A 17,923-nucleotide genomic window follows, 5' to 3' on the forward strand; every position below is an offset into this window, starting at 1 on the left:
TTTTAACATAAAAATCTTTATACTTTTCAAACGGGTATAACAATGAAACTGAACTCCTTGAAACTGATTACATTTGTGGCATTGGATGATATTTATGCAAAAATCCTTGATTGAGAAGTCATGGTTTAGAAATTTGGTGCGTGGCAATAGAGTATTGATTACCTACACCATGTCGACCAGACCAAAGTCTGGAACGCCACGTTCGATTTACCCCGACATGATGTCATGACGTGTGTATAATTGAACTTGACCTCGATGAAGGACTTCCAAGTACTCTTAACTGTGCATAGGGTAGGTCTCTACATTTCATAATGCAGTTGACCCGCGATTTACCCTTTATCATTTTCGGGGAACGAATTTTTGAACTGTTATTTACTTGAAACGCATTGTCTGCTGAAACTGAATTCAGATTTCAAATAAAGTCTTTCAGCATATAAACTAGTAGAAAAAAGAGGGATATTATTCCACTCTTGAATAAGGGCCATTGTGATTTGAGGGACGCTTTCTAACTCACCTATCTAACTCGTCCCACCAATGCTCGATTGGGAACATATCTAGACTGTGTGGTGGCCAATCAAGAACTGGAACGTTGTTTTGAGCCAGAAAGTCACAACAAACCCAAGCAGCATGGGGCCTCGCGTTGTCCTGCTGCAGCATAAGGTTACGTTAATGGAAGAACTAGGGGTCTCTAGATCCGATCCCGATATCTTACTGCTATAAGATTACCATGGATAAGCACGGGAGGTGTTTTCACGTCTTGAGATATCCCTGCCCATACCATAACAGACTCAACCCGGTATATGTCGCCTTCCGTTACGCAAGCTTCAGAATACCGCTTACCACGACATCAATAGACACGTCGCCGTCCATCTGACGTGTACAGCGTAAAGCGAGACTCGTCAGTGAACAACATGCGTTTCCAAAGGGCCAAACAAAACCGGTTGGGTGCATGTGCAAGCAGCCACTGCATATAACGTTGGTGTCGCTTCTGCGAAAGTGGTAAATATATTTTCATTGTATCATAAATATAAATCTTGGATCGAGCATAGGTTTCCCAACTTATATGAAGCCCTATCCCAACAATAGAATACAAAACATAAATATTTACACAAGATGACATTATAATTCAAATAGGTGATTTTATTTTATAGGAAATGGGAATTTAAGAAGAGTAAAGAAGTTTAAAGTATTGTTTTAGACAGAGTGAGTGATCTTTCTCGACTCGACTGAGATTTGTTGACATTACACTCTTCCATATGTTATTAGACACACTGGCAGACAACTTGACGTGCCGTCTCCGTCACAGTCTGAAATCGGTGACAGAGGTGCGAGAGACGTATGCCTCTATTTTGACGGCGTTAATGCGCGGGCGCCCGCTCCTGGTATGGTCTCCCTGTGGCTCTGAGACACCCAATCAAACAGGATATTTTTGTCTCATGTTCACCATATTGCTTGGCGTCATGACGTTGCGAATACCACTACATTATCAGAACAATGTCCTTACCTCTATTGACTTCACTCAATCGCGGCATTTCGCTGTACAATCACTTCGACAAGAAATGTTATGTTTCTTTTTTTCTGCTAGTTTATTTAAAAGTATATCGTGATAAGGAATGCCTAGGAATATTGACTATCGATTATAATTATATACACATCAAGCATATTCCAGTATTTCGGTTTTCGTGGTGTCGACTGCTGACAGAAAGTCGAACAGTACAGAGTTAGGAGAAGTCTGGTTGAAAAAGACTACTGGGCAGTTTTATCATGAAAGAAGAAGTTAGAGATGGATTCACAGATGCTATGTGCGGTGTGCAAATGGTGATACTCCAAGACAATGCATATAAAAAGAACTAAAAAGCTTTCCAAAAGTTGATAGAGCTGTTTAAGTTTTTGAATCCCAGATGACAGAGGCACTAAAAGACTAGAATCAAAGTTGATAGCTCTGCTCAAAGACACGGTAAACTATTGAGATAGACACGCAAAGACAGTTCCGTTTGTCTGTCAAAGTGTTATCAATACAGAAGGGCAACTGTATAGTGGCATCTCATTGAAATCCCACTATCGGGACACGATAGCATGACAACCCATCCTGACACATCATTCCAAGAATGGTTCTACCGGAGATGTTTGTTAGAGAAAGAAGTAAAATACTTCAGAAATGCTTAGAGAAGTTCAAATCTGTCAACGGCGGGAACATATATACGATATGATATATGTGTATGTTTGTATGTTGTATTGCAGTCAGGAAATCAGAAGGGCGTGTGAATTAAGTCTCATATTGGCCTATCGAATTATATATATCATTTAAGATGGATAAAAACCTCATGTTGTTATTCCTGAAAAACACCCATCATTTGATATAAATGACATCTAGCTAGTGCAGTCTGACATGTTTCTCGCTTATTGTTTCAATCCTCTGAATAGCAAGTCGAAACCTCCCAGTAACGCCATTGTACCATCTCATTCCCGTTGCTAATCCATCCAAACACTTCTCTTAATGGTATCTATTGGCAGCACGACCCCTAGTGGCGATATCGGCGAGTACAAATTGTGCTTTTATGACTACATGAAAGTAGAAAAAGGCGATAAATAAGAGTCGTAACTTTTATCCTAAGTCGTTGAAATTCAATCTTAGCTTATCGTTATTGAGATATGTAGTGTGTATGATTTACGTCCTTAGCTTACGTTAGAAATAAACATTTCTATGACTAAAAGGGGATTTATCGGGAAAACGTGTTTATATGAGCAAACATTGATGTTTTAATCTGAAAAAAGGTTTCGTTACATAGGGATATCATACTTAAATGTTGGCAAGGAAACATAAAATGTCTCTCTTTTTTTATGTTTTTTTTTTTGTTTTTGTCTTGCTTTTTATCTCTTTTTTTCCTTTTGGGGGTGGGGGGGGGGGGGGGGAGTAAACAACTTTCTTATTTTATTTATTAAAAGTCATGCTATCAATCTAAAACGGAACACCGATTGTTGTGAAACTTCCTTGAAGAGTTATTTTTAGAAATGAGTCGGAAGTACTATAACGGATACCGGAAGTTTGTGTATGGCATATCGGAAGTGTGTGAATTGGGTAACGGAAGTATATAAAGCGGATATCGGAAGTGTGTTGATCAGACATCGGAATTGTAGATATCATATACCAAAAGTGAATTGACTGAAAAACAATGATTTCTTTATCCCGGGCATATATAATTTACAGTAATCAGGAGTGATTGAAATGTCTCTAGTTGATTGGAGAGAAAGACGTCCCTACCATTAACTACCGTCATCTCAGTCGTGATATTACATACGATGTATATGACAATATAACAATGGGAACAAAACCCTTTATTAGCGCAGCTTTTATCCTTTATATTTCCAAATGATATGGCAATGTATTGAATTATAAGAAAGTTATCACACTACAAACGGTATGAAGTCATATTGATATACATGTATACATAATTGTAAAGGTTTTGTATGATAGATAATTGATACTCTGATGAACTAAGTGATTTACAATGTACAACTAATTAGTTTTAGTACCTTCTATCACATCAATAATCGTATCGCTTACAAAATAAACTTTACAAACTAGCACTTCGCGTCGTTGTATAATACGTTTTCTCACATTACGACTAATTGCACCACACCCAGAGCTTTCGATGACGTCAGATAGTACGAAGTTCACATATCCGATATAATTCATCTAGACATAAGTCATTGTCGTAATGTTATTGGTCAGACTAATTCGCCAGCATCGAATATAACTAACACTTTCAAAGAAATATTCATCTGGCAAGTATCCGGTCTAGATTGGATATAGGTAATTATATACACAATGCTAGTCATTACTTATCTCGATATTGACATTCTAACACATTATAAATGGTTTTTGGCCATGAAAAATAGAAAAACAAAAAATGGTCCTATTGTTACCACCACTGATAGTGAGCGTCTTATGATAGTGATCTCATCATGGCTTGGATACATTTGTGTAAGTAATCGCTCAAATGCCTCGCTCTGTTTTGAAATAAAGATTTTTTCCGTCACGAGAAAAGAGTAGTGTAACTATGGAGATATACAAATACAAGACTTCATGTCTTCTAAAGAGTTGAGGAAGCAAATCTAATTTTAACTTTAACTTGGGAAATCAGAAAACAAAGAAAAACTCAATTTGTCTTTCGACTGTATAGAATGGCCGTCGTGTCCTGGCAGCATACAGATCATTTTAGATATTGTTCGATTTTGGTAAACATGGTTATAGATCATTATAGCACAATAAAATTCCAATGGGAATTTGGTATTTATTTTCTGTTTTAGGTGAGTTTGAGGAGGTACCGGTGTCGCATGAAGATTTACCTCTCCCGAATCTTCAACAAATAATTTACTTCATCTACCTGTAGGCAAGGAAATTATGTGATGTAAGTTATGGACAGTTATTATATGATACAGTCCAGACATGTGGTTATATTTCAACTCAGATGGAACGAGGAACTAAGCTAGACGTGCATTGTTCATATAATATCTTTGAAGAGTATTGTGGCGTCATTCGAGTCTTCGCGTTAAACAAAGGCTTCACGTTCTGCCGTACAGGAAACAGACAGGGAACTATAAATGTCGAAACATGACACTAAAAATGACGGAAATCCGGAACTGGATCAATATAAATGCATTTAACAGAAAACCCAGCTTACTCGGGAAGCGAATTCGTTCAGCAAATCGGATTAGAATGTTTATACAATCATATAGTTAACGTGCGTTTTGAAATATTGACAGATTCAAAGTGAAAACAAAAAACAAAACAAAAACGAAAATAGCATTACTTTAAAGTATGTGACGTGCTGACATATCAGATGTTTCACGCCAGTAATCAGAATTAAACAACTGATACATTTTTATCAGAGTAGACGCAACTGGATATCAATTAATTCAACAGTATAATTTAAGTGTATTTGTACTGGCTGTAATGTATTTATGGGTTTGAAGGTATTCCGAGTACACAATGACAGGGAGCAATGTACTAGTGTGACTCAGGTTTAGAATAGAATGCATTAGTGCATAATGGTAGCACCATCCCCAGCAAACAGTGTTGTTAAATGGACAAATCCTAATGATATGTAGTTTTATATGAAGTAATGTACATTATAATATTATAACTCTGCACTGTTATGATGTATATCCCTGGAAAACTTGGTTGTTATTTCCATAAAACACATATCCTAAAGCTCCCTTAAATATAAACCCAAACAGCGACAATATTATATTTTGCATTTGCCTTCCGCCTTGCCCAATCCCCGTATTAGCTGTGACCGATTGTTTAGGGAGTACAATCGGATCGAGGAGATCTGCCTGTCACACTGGCCTCCCAATAGATTGGCATGGCCGTCAGAACCTGACGAACGCAAACATAAGAAGATTTACTACAGCCATTCGGCAGACTGGGGACGTTAAATTATACCCTTAATGTGGCCGCATTGGCGAAACTGTTCGGTTTTAAATGAGAGATTGAATTTCGGGGTGAGAATGCAAATAAAAGTTGGTAGACAATTCCAATTTGTATCATTCTTAATTAATAAACTTAAGATTTTTAATTTTAGATAAAATATAATATAAAAGCGTCGTGAACAAATAAACGACGGCGCCCTCGGTGCTTTGTTCAGACCTTGAAGTAATTAACGTTGTAATATCGAGCATGATAAACGCACAGGTGACGGACATATTGTCATGCGTGAATCAGTGTCAGAAAATTACTCCTGCCGTAGAGGCGTCTTGAAATGCTTATTTCTACGAATGGTCATATGACTGTTAAGGGTTAACAGAACCGGAAAATTCGAAGTTGGTTGTCACCTAATGTAAATATCTTCAATCTCTTATAGTTCCTTGCGCGAGTATACGTTTGACCCGAGGTCATAGTATCGGAGGTGAGGTGGTCCAGTGGTAGGGCGCAAGGCGACGTGACCGAAGAGTCACTAGTTCAAGTCTCGGCACGGGCGTTGTGTTGTATCCTTGAACAAGATACTTTTCTACGTTGTGTCGACTCAGCTGTAATTGAGTATATGACAGGACAATTAATGAATTTGCGTGTGTCACACCTTAACGCCGAAATGGCAGCTTCGGTTGTATTCTCCCCAGAAAGTTGATAAAGACATTGGCTGGTGACTAAAGGCCCAATAACCACAGGTGATAATTTGTGTATCGCTTTGAGAAGACTATGTTGCCGTGATATGGCGGCATATACAAATCCAAATTATAAAAGTATTATTATAGTTAACGCAACGACCTGTGTGGCCACTTGAGAAGCAAATATTGATTTTACTATGTCAATTTTCAATGATCTCTAGGGAATCCATAATGTTATATCTTTTAACAACCCTCTACCGTTTTTGATCCACAACAAGGGGAACAAGGTGCCCGTGTGGGTAATACAATTGTCTCCGTGAATAGGTATGACATAATAAAGACGGTGTCAGAGCAACGTGACATATCCGCTCAAATGAAAATTTTAACACCAATTTTATCAATGGCGTGGAGACTCGTTCAGACGAACGCAATCGATTCTGTTACTCAATTTTATATTTTCCAAAACACCGTTTTTTTAAACATCCATTGTTTGAATACTGTAGTTGCATTTTGGATGTTTAACTCATGTTTGAAGTTACGGAAGAGTTTAATTTAACATATTTTATAACCATATATAGAAAAAGGAAGAGCATTGGTACCATGTAGCAAAAACTATTTAGTTTTCATGTTAGTAACTTAATAACTCGAAATTCCGAAATACTGACTCGAAATTTTTCACATAGCATCACAATATTTCAAGCCATTCAGCGATTTTTTCTACACGACCCTTAATGCTCTTCCGTATGTCAGCAAATGGTATTAAGACTCTCACCGCTCTTCAGCAATGAGTGTTTAGCATTTGGTGTTAAAAAGCAGTTTGTCAATAGCAATGCGTGTTATCGGACCATAACACCTTTTTCTGTAATGCGGTTGCACAATGGTAGCACCTTTGCCTTTCACCTTGGATGCCGGGGTTCGATTCCCGTTAGGATATGAAAAGGTATAGGGTCACCTGCCGGAAGGAACTCCGGTTTCCTCCCACACTAAGACCCTTCAAACGTGACTATATGCCGACTAATTTTAAAATGTCACTGTCGGAGTTCAAGGCCCTTGGTCTGAGAGTTTCTGCGAAACTTGCCTGTTATCAATGTTTGTTATCAATGTGCCACCGCTTAGAGGACCTCTAAATAGTAATGGAAACGCATTCTGTGTGACAGATATTGTTTCAGGCTGTCGCTTTCCCCCCCGAGACAAATTTGAAAAGGAATATCGCGACTTCCTTCACATTACCAACAACTCTGATGTAATAAAGCCATCAATATCAAAATCGTCGAGAGAATCCTTGTCGGACAAGTCCTACATGGTTTATGATTATTTTGTAACGGATGGAAGAACGTTCAAGTTTCCAATACCGCGACAGATCTAGATTCAGCCTGACCGATATATGACGTCAAAGCGATTCATGATGAAGACAACTAAAGATTACGTGACATGCGGTTCGAGAGTGAAATAATACAGCATATTGTGGTGGAATAATAGAATCCATCATGGGTCTGTTCCGTGGACAGGGATATCTCAACCCGAGTGTCAGAGTTTGGCCAGTCAGCACGAGGCCAAACTCTTACACTCGGGTTGAGATAACCCTGTCCACGGAACAGACCCATGGTAGATTATATTATTCTAGTTCACCATCACACGGTATCACACCGGTTCTACAATATAAATCTCACTACTCTTACTTGGTCCCCAAGAGAGTTTATTTTGTCGTCATTTAGCCACGTCAAACATCTTGTATACAACCTATAACGACGTTTGAACACAACGTACTATGCGGGTTGGAAGCATCGTCTTCACTTTTTGTGTACTTTACAATAACATTGATGTGCAGTGTTTTCCTGCCACATAAAAGATCCCTGTTGGGTCGCTTGATACTAAGCCTAAGCTTACCCATTGAAAGTACAACATGTATATATGACCCTGTCTGGCAGTGTTGACAAGAGATATGCACTCTCCGCGTCTGCATATATTAAAATCGGCAGGAAAACCCAGGACGATTAGGGCATCATCGCAAGGAAAGATGTGACAGGTTCATCTACAATTCATTCGGAATCTATCTCGACCAAGAGCAGAGACTTACTCTATCGATCACCATTAAAAGCAAGCTGTATTAATATTGCATATACAAAGTGTAAGAGTTATGTCGTAAAACTGTGCTTTTTATTTCAGGTTGTATACAAAAAGTGTCCATTGCGTACTGCTAAATGCTATTAAGAGCTCTCGAAACAGGCTCGATATTACAACATAGACGTTACTTTGTGACTTAATTATTGCTTCAGACACTTTGCTTGATAATCGAATTTAGGAACTTGTCAGGATGGAAAATAACGAACCGAATATCTATTTTTATTTTGCCCATTATTGCAGATTTAAATATTTCGTATATTCAGAAAATTAAAGGCGTCGCTTCCTTAATTGTTTACGTCAATGTGAGAGCTATGACTTGTAACCAGATAAATAATCGGTAATGTTTTTAAGTCCATGCAGACGCATGCACCAATTATAACAAATTTTATCCTGTTGTCCACCCGTGCACAATCCTGGGGTCTCCTGAATGAAACGTGAATTGATAGGAAATTAGGTTACCGACGTGAACAAGTTTGGCCACCTCAATTTTTTATTTTTTGACAATTGGAGTCATATATGACCAACACTCAAACATAGAATATGTTCTTTGTTATTCCTTAAAAAAGTCAACTCTCGTGATCGGTCAAGTGCATTTCACAATTATGACAAGTGGTCTAAAAGTAGCCGAACAATACTGTTAACGTGGTTGTTTTCGCGGGGGCTTAATTACGCGATTTCGATATGTACATTTTTTTTGTAAACTATACGCGTGGGAAAATTTTAGCGATCAAAAGGACTTAAGTTTATTATGCCCGTAGAGACAACAATATCAGTGAGGTTAATGACGAAGGCTAGGTAGCCTTATATCATGATGTCCTCACTAAGTCTATAAGCATCAAAATTATGCTATTCTAGCTGCATCCCTTAGTCAGCATCAGTGTTAAATGCAAAACGTGAACGAGTGTGAGGTCACGGTTCAATGTGAAAGGTCAAAATTCTTAAAATATCTTGTTAAATGCTCTACTCCTAAAGGACCGTACATGTGTATGGTTAGTGACACATGTGGAAAGTCCTATAATTGAGCTAAAGGAAAGGTCATAGTGGTCCTTAGGTCAAGGCTACAAACTGTCATGCAACAATGTAGAACGCAACTTTTGTAAACTGGAAAACATTACCAATCAGGCGGACGGACGGACGGTCTAACAAGGGTGTAACCATAAAGCCCACACCATTCTGTGACTAGGCACAGCGACGCTTCTTATACAGGTGCTTCTATGTGCATGTGGTCATACGGCCTTTCCAGTATCTTATGAACTTTACAATAATCGTAAAGATATAAGATTGTGACAGGAAACGTAGGGCTGTGTTAACTGCAAAGGACCAGTATAATGAAATTGTCTCCCTGAAACGCCATTTTAATGACCATAATGCTTTCAAGATGAAAGGATAGAAGGCAAAACGTCGAACCATTATTTACTACATTCGACTTCCGGAATTTACCCGAAATATGTCCACGGGAACGCACTATTTTTGTTTTCATGTGAACTTGTGTTTTCTACAGTTTTTGTGCATAACACTTATTCCGTAGAGCTATGTGTCGTTTTATTCAGTAGCTAAGAAACCCTACCCTACAGCTATCTTTGAGTCAAGAATATCTTCATGGAATCCTTGATCGGCTTCCCATACCAAAGCACGAAAAAAGGCGGATTTTGTAATTTTCCATTGAAAAAAAAATCATAATCTTTAATAGAATAACGACCGATTTTACGTGTAGTAATCTGTGATGGGTAAATATAGGTCGCAGAGAATCACAATTTCAATTTTCAATTTAATTTTGTTAGCGTTTTACCCTGATGCGTCTGGTCCCTAAGCACGCTTCATCTTAAACGAATTTTCTTAATCCCTTCTCTTTGTATTATACGGGTATATAATTATACATTTTAATACAACAATTTGAAATAGTGCACTGGAACTCTTGCAGTGAGTTTTTTTTTTATATTGAATTGGTTAATTAACTTCGTTGCTGATAGCTAGTAAGTTTCATAGTAATATATAAGTGAATTTGGTCGGAACTAATGTATTGAATTAATGTAGTTGCTTAGCTACCGCGAGTTTTTCTATCATGTAAATTAATTTTGTTATATGAACATGGTATTTTCGTGATACAAGCTGTTATATAAATTTGATGTTGTGACCTATTTGGAGTTTTTATCGAAGTATAATTTACCGCAAATTGCCATTTTCATTTTTCATTTTATAAAACATTTGCCTAGGATATCTTGGTCTCTAAGGGGGCTTCATCTTAAATGAATCTTCTTAATCTCTTTGCATTATACGGGACTTTACGGGTACATAATCATGTCATATATTTTAATACAACAAATTAAAAAGGTCCACGGAAACAAGAACACAGGGTTATTGAATTGAAATTTGTAATTAAACAGGGTATACGTCGTTGGTCGCTAATAAACAAGGACAGACCCGTATGTAACTCGGAGTCAGAAATCCTACACTGCCTGTTTGTCGTACCAGACAGCCAGTATTTGATCAGCTGAATTCAGAGATAATTTTAAAACGACGATATCCGGTAAACTATAAATACTTTTTTCCTTAGTTTGCGCAGCGTCTCGATATTGAACAGTTCAGCATAGAAGCATCATTAGAGCTTTTGTTAAAAAAAACCATTTTTCAACTTGATTAGTTTTTATTAGCTTAAGTTGCAAAATATTTAACTAAAACGATTTTGATTTTTTTTTCAAAGATAGCTTTAGATCGAAAGGATCCAATGTATTATTAAGGCAACATCATACTCTTTGAATCTCAAATTTTACAAAACAAAGTTGATAAACCATTAACAAGGCTAAAGGTATATTTTCCTTTGAAAAAATCTTTTAAATAAGCGTTAAGATGAAAACAACAAAACATGGAGCATGAATTAAGGGGTTATCTGTTATTTTCCGGCCCAAACAGATACGTGTAAAATAAGCAACGAATTCGTCATGAAAAGCTTATGTTGTTTAAGTTAACATATAACTTTTAAGCATTAAAAGAAAATAAACATCGACTGGTCTGTTTGTTTTTATTTCGATGCAAACACAAAATCTCGACTGAAGTATGATTAGTTATGTGCTAAAATCTAATTCAAAAAGAGAGCTCAGATCAAATAGCCTCAATACATTTAAGAACTATGTTTATTGTCTGCATAATTACTATAATATACAAAGAATGTTTCTTTTTAGAAACAACAAAGAATACCGACACCATAACGAAACCATAATCAAAGAACCATAATCATGCTAAAGATCGATAAAAACGAGGACAAAATATGAACATGTATATTGATTTGCAAGGAAGCTATTAGAAAAGTACACGGAGAATAGGACCAGGTGCTCCAAAGAGTAAGCGTCTTGGAAAAGCTGATTGTGGCTTTTCGACACCTCTCCGTCCCTCCGTCCCCCCCCCCCCCCCCCCCCCCCCCCCCCATTTTCAAATGGTTGATACATATTGGGACGTCTGAATATTGTATTGTCTTACGGGTCATCGACGATTTGTGTCGTTCATGGCCAACTTAAAGTGAAAAATGGATGGGCTACGTTATAACTTAATATCAGTACACAAAACCTGATATTCCAGTATGTAGAATTACGGATCTTTCCTTTGAGCTAATTGTCGGTCAAAGGTATGAGCAATCAGTATGGCTGTTTGAAGACAGAATTGTCGATAAACGTACGGCATGTACCTATAGGGAGATATCCATGTAAGGAAGCAAGCCTTTGATGTCTCTAAGGACATTGGATTAAGACGTGTCATACAATTTTACAGCATCCCATCTAGTCTCATCGATTTAATTAGGCCAACGTTTATTATCAGGACAGCAAATGCTGAATTAAAGAAAACACAGCCGCAAAAGTAAGGTGTTATTGCTACTTTGTATCTGATTGACATTCCAATTTTGTATTTTAACCACATATCAAGGCTACAATTAAGTTAAAAATGAAAATATACTGGTTTCGTGCAGGTGATCTTGACCTTGCCATTTGTATTGTTTACCGGGCTATATGTTGACGGGAAAAAAAATACGTCTGTACAAGAGTTCGGTGCCAGTGAAAATAATATGATACTTCTGATTCACCTTAAAAGGATATGTTTTGGATTTCAATATATTTTATAATGAACCCTAAATGATAATGGACTGCGTATAACAGGTTCATCATTGGGATACTGATTCTGTAGTTTATGTTATTGCTACATACTCGGGGAGGTAGGAACGCTGTTTATGTTATGTTTATTTCAAATCTTGCTCATCTTCATGGGGCCAGGTTGTCGTAAGTCATGTTTCACTTCCTTAGAAATTGACTACATGAGAACTAACAGTTAATGTCGATGTTATCTGACATGCAAGGAAAGCAAGCCGCTTCTGACCAATGATTGAATTCATTTAAACAGAAATTGGAACTAACTGAACGGTGGTTTGTTTTTGGGTTTTTTTTCTGGGTTAATTGCCCTGTCAACAGCCATGTCATTTTGAGGCGTGGACTCTTCGTAAATAAGTAGATGGTGGCTGTCTCACTGAACGACATCCTCGTCGTATGCTATCCAGAACGAGTGTAGTGAAATATTTAGCCCAAAGACATTACCACTGCAGCACAGGGCCGTCTGTAATCTTATGATCAGCTTCCTAAGATACACAAACCACCTCCAATAGGGATCGGACCGTACACCTGGGACCTACACCTGGGGTTATATACAGGGCTGATGCTCTACAAGTTGATTAATCATGGCCCCCTAAGGATCTATTTTCTATATCAATGTATTAGATTACAAAAAACGGTATAATTAAAAATACACTAATATATGAACAATATCAAACGTTCGAATCTCATAAGCGTATATGATTATTACATCCAAGCGTGCCAGTAATATCATCCTGGGTTTGTTTATAAGAATGTTCAGCCCAACACCCTGACAAAGCTTTGATATAAAACTAAGCCATGTTTGATTAAGATTTCGTATAGAGATGTTTTATCAGTCATAACCCTGTCTATTTCCGACTTTAATACCAGTGGCGGCTCATTGCCTCGTGTTTATGATGTGGCGTTCAATATCTAATTAATGGATATATCTGAAGACAATGACAACGAGCGCTCTGGAAATTGTATAGGACGGGATGGAAGTTGTTGACAGGTTGACCATATCAAATTTATATAAGATAACGTACGCATGCGTATTAACTATAGAGTAAATTTATTTGAAATTAAAGAAAATGCAATTATGTAATGTTAGGGTGAAAATGCCGGCAAATTATACTGTTTGCACAACAATCAATACGTCGGTCCGATTGTCTCCATTTAGGAATTTGCCGAATTATTAGGGGGCGGATTTCATTAATCGGGATCTTTATTTTGGTTAGAAATAATGTTGTTCATATTTTTTTTTATTTTGCTCAAGCTTCTTTTTAGCAAGATAACATGAACAAAATTATATATCTCGTTTTCATTAGTTTCTGTAAAAATATTATTATTGTGAAAATTGTATTAATTTTTCGTGAGACATCTCGGGAGTATCAAGGCGATGCATAATAGACAAGAAGTACCTCATATTTAAGACATAAAGCTCACAGAAGCGTTCTAATTTCGTCATTTTTTTTTCAAAATATCCATGAAGAAAACAGGAACCTGATATTTCGTTAGTCTATATGAATTTGGACATATCTTAGTCAGGAGCCTTTTTTCAGTCACACAGAGGTATGCTATTTCTACGGAAATTTAGCCCGAAAAACGTCAGAAAATGTACACCTAGACTAATACGAATTATCAGGTTACTAAAACTGAAAAAATGATAAAAGATATAATTGTTTAATGTATAACAGCGGTTAATTATCCGCTAATTGTTAGTCAACAGATTTACTTTGTATATGGATATCTAAAGTTGACGGACTCTTCTTAATGACGTAACAGCCACTCTGTTTCTTCTGTCGGTGAAACTTTGGAAAAGTCGTTAATTTAGTAATATATCTAAACTGGTGTTTAAATATCACTGTGCATATGCAAGAAATATCTTAACGTGAAAATATAATTTTCGCAGTATTTCTATATTGATATTTCAAATTTTACTAAATGAATCCATTTCTAAAAGAAAAGCTTTTCAATAATATATATGACGCAAATCTCTATCTTGTAATGTGTTAAAGGATCTCACGAAAACAGCAAGCAATAAGAAATGTCTCAATATGCAACTATATATTTGTTTGCTTGCTTGGTTTACCGCCCCATGAAAGGCTATGACCATTTAGAGGTAGTGATTCGTTGCTGTAGTGGGGTTTCCTTGAAGTAGTTTGTGACTACTTCACTGAACAACATACTGGAAGCCCGCTGCATGCCTCCCAGAGAAATAAGTGTATTGTCCAAGGACACAACTACGACAGGACAGACTGCCCATTTCTAAGCTACCTAAGAAACACAAACCGACACGGGTAGGCAGCGTCGAACCACGCACGCCAGGTCATCACATAAGGTTACGTGGCGCTCTAATTGACTAAGCTATCGCGGCCTCCGCAAATACTCGTCACTCGTAGTATCGGGAGCTTACAGAGAGCCAGTTAAATTCGAGCTCACCAATCAGCCGAAAGGCCAACCGTCAGACCCACTGGTTTAAACGTTAAATCATGAGGACCCCCGAATCTACCATACCATTACTTGTTACTTTTTCCTGTAGCCTCGTTATCGCTAAAAGTTAATTTTAAGCTGTCCATTTAAATCTAGTGCGCATAAGGTTTACTTAGTTTGGGTGCAACAACCACAGATATTAGCATTACACTAGCCGACTACCTGAAGGTTGCAAATATGCCAATATTTCCTATCCCATGTAAAAACATATACGCGATACGCATTAGTCCAGTCACCCGTACTGTCCATGGGGCCGCGGTGGCCGAGTGGTTAAGGTGTCCCGACACTTTAAACACTAGCCCTCCACTTCTGGGTTGCGAGTTCGAAACCAACGTGGGGCAGTGGTTTTTCTCCGGGTACTCCGGCTTTCCTCCACCTCCAAAACCTGGCACGTCCTTAAATGGCCCTGGCTGTTAATAGGACGTTAAACAAAAACAAACAAACAGCTGTCCACATCGCTGAGTTCGTCCTCTCTCACTCTGAAGCTGTCGCGTTGTCGTTACCTCACTCTGTCGACCTAAACTGTCGGGAACGAATTGGTTTATTTTGTTTAACGTCCTATTAACAGCCTGGGTTAGTTAAGGACGTGCCAGGTTTTGGAGGTGGAGGAAAACCGTAGTAACCGGTGAAAAAACCCCGGCCTACAGTCAATACCAGGCAACTGCCCCAAGTGCACGTGGGTTTCGAACTCACGACCCAGCATTTGAGGGTTAGTGATAAAAGTGTCGGGATACCTTAACTACTCGGCCACCGCGTTGTCGTTCCCTCGCTCTGTCGACCTAAACACGAGGGAACGAGATTACGAAATTAAGATATGACATTAATCGGCCACCATACGATTGTGCGATCTGACAACTGTACAAATGAGTTCACGAAGGTTTAATTACGTTCGGGTCCGGGACGAATAGGAATATTCATTATCATTAAAATATTTACGTGACATAGTATACTAAAATACACACGGGATCTAGATGTATATTAGAGTCTCTTGTATCACCTAAAGAGATAGACAGGGACTGAATGCATGTTTAAACATTCATTGTGGTATATTTTGTATCATTTCAAATGACAAGAGCGGTTTAATTCTGTAGATGCTATTGAAATAATGTCTTGATGATGCTAATATAAGCGGAGACAGTGCAAATCTAAAATGAAAGATATATCCACAATGTTTCAGAAGTGGTACCAATTGTATAGAACTGAAATTTTCTTTATCAAGAAAGGATCCTTACAGAAGATAATTGCTGCAGAGAGGGCATTTTTCAGTCGGTATACATGTACTTTCCTTTTACAGAAGTTGTCTGAACAGAAAAGTGTTTATAGAACTACGATGTACATGTAGCTGTTCTTTATAGAGAGGGGATATTTATATACAGTGGTCGTTATAGACACAATATGCTTGATCCTGTAAACAAAAAAGGCTTTGTATACAAGTTGTCGATATAAACACAAATGTAGATGGGAAGTTTTATAGACGGGATGTCTCTAATCCTTATTTAGTGAGATAATTACTTAAAATACCCTGTAAGCATGTCAAACAATTAATTAACCAAACTTAAAGCATCACTTACCTATAGTGTAGTTGAAGTTGTGAACTTTGCTGGCTCGCATACGAGCCGAATGGAACCACTCGGAATCATTTCCCAGATAAGGATACGCGATGGACAGGTCCTTCACATTAATTGTTCCATCATCCGTACGGTATGCGTACGGACAATACATAACGTAATTTTTAAATTCCTTAAAATCGTAGCAGTTTCCTGCGGCAAAAATTTCGGGATCACCTTCCAACATGTTGCGCACTTGAGAATAAAAGAGGTATTCCGAATCGACCACTTTCGAATCTGCCTCGCGCCAAATTCTAGTCAGAAAGTTAGCGCGGTTGACGGACACAAGTGCCTGTGGTTTGAATCTGTTTTTACCATACTGTTGGATAACACCTTTTCCGAGGTTGTACTGAGTACCAGTTGTACAGTTTTCTTTGTTTTGTTCGTATTTTTCTACTTGCTCCAAGAACATAGCTACGACATCCTCATTCGGATCAGTCGATCTAGGGGTCGTTGTATGTGTGGCTTCTGTTGAATAATTTGTCAATTGAAACGAAGTTGGTAGAGTGTCCGCTGTATAATTCACTACAATACTTGCTGTATACGACAGAAAGGACACTGTCCAGCATATCTGAAACATTGACCGCACACTCATCCTGTCCATTGGCAACATTACCGTTGAACTGCAAATCTAACAAAAACTTTCCTAGAAGAAAAATGTTAATTCCACAGTCCACGTCAAGGACGACAAAAAATACTGAAGACAAATCCGAGCCAAGGTTCCAAATTTCCGGTAGAATAAATTTATTCACACGAATTCCTCCGACTGTCTTTGCGTAAATTGGCTCTCCACTTGTTGTTCATGAGATCCAAACTAATACCCGGAACAGACTCAGATGACGGAATTCTGCACGAAGTAAATGTACCCTGTCTCTGTACTGGACCGCCGGACAAGATGTATTCTGTCAGTGGTAGTGGACCGCCGGACTAGATGTTTCCTGTCTGTGGTAGTTGACCGTCGGACTAGATGTATCCTGTCTGTGTAGTTGACCGCCGGACAAGATGTATCCTGTCAGTGGTAGTTGACCGCCGGACAAGATGTATCCTGTCTGTGGTAGTTGACCGCCGGACAAGATGTATCCTGTCTGTGGTAGTTGACCGCCGGACTAGACCGCCGAATCACCAGCGCTTTGTCACTGCAGGTACAACTCTAATCTGTCGGGAGACAAAAATCGAAAAGGCTTAATGTCAAAAGGATAAAACTGCTCACGGCAAGAAATAGAGAATGTTTGTCATAGTGTCTGTTCTAGTCACCCGCTCTAACGAGATCCGTAAATACGCTTTTCTTCTTTATTGATTTACAATTTGTCTCCGGTTCGAGCTTTAGTCAGTGACCATTAAAAAAACATTTCATTTCCTATGACAATTGTCATCGTTTAAAGATTCAATAAACATATCACACATTTTCATATCGCTCAGATATTGATCATTTGAAAGTAAGTAAGTAAAGAAATAAAAATCCAAGTTAAATCTTGT

At 38.0% G+C, this 17,923-nt stretch overlaps 1 protein-coding gene across 1 annotated transcript in view; it reads right to left on the reverse strand.

Moving 5' to 3' along the window:
• LOC117337970 (probable G-protein coupled receptor 158) overlaps positions 1-17,386 on the reverse strand; it is a 93,846-nt gene extending 76,460 nt beyond the window's left edge. Inside the window, exon 1 of the mRNA XM_033899129.1 lies at positions 16,412-17,386. Coding sequence (XP_033755020.1) covers positions 16,412-17,060 — 649 coding nt within the window. The 5' untranslated portion in view covers positions 17,061-17,386. The remainder of the gene's footprint in view (positions 1-16,411) is intronic.
• Positions 17,387-17,923: the final 537 nt, after the last annotated feature.

Source organism: Pecten maximus, chromosome 11, assembly GCF_902652985.1.
Source record: "Pecten maximus chromosome 11, xPecMax1.1, whole genome shotgun sequence".
NCBI classification, from domain to species: Eukaryota; Metazoa; Mollusca; class Bivalvia; order Pectinida; family Pectinidae; genus Pecten; species Pecten maximus.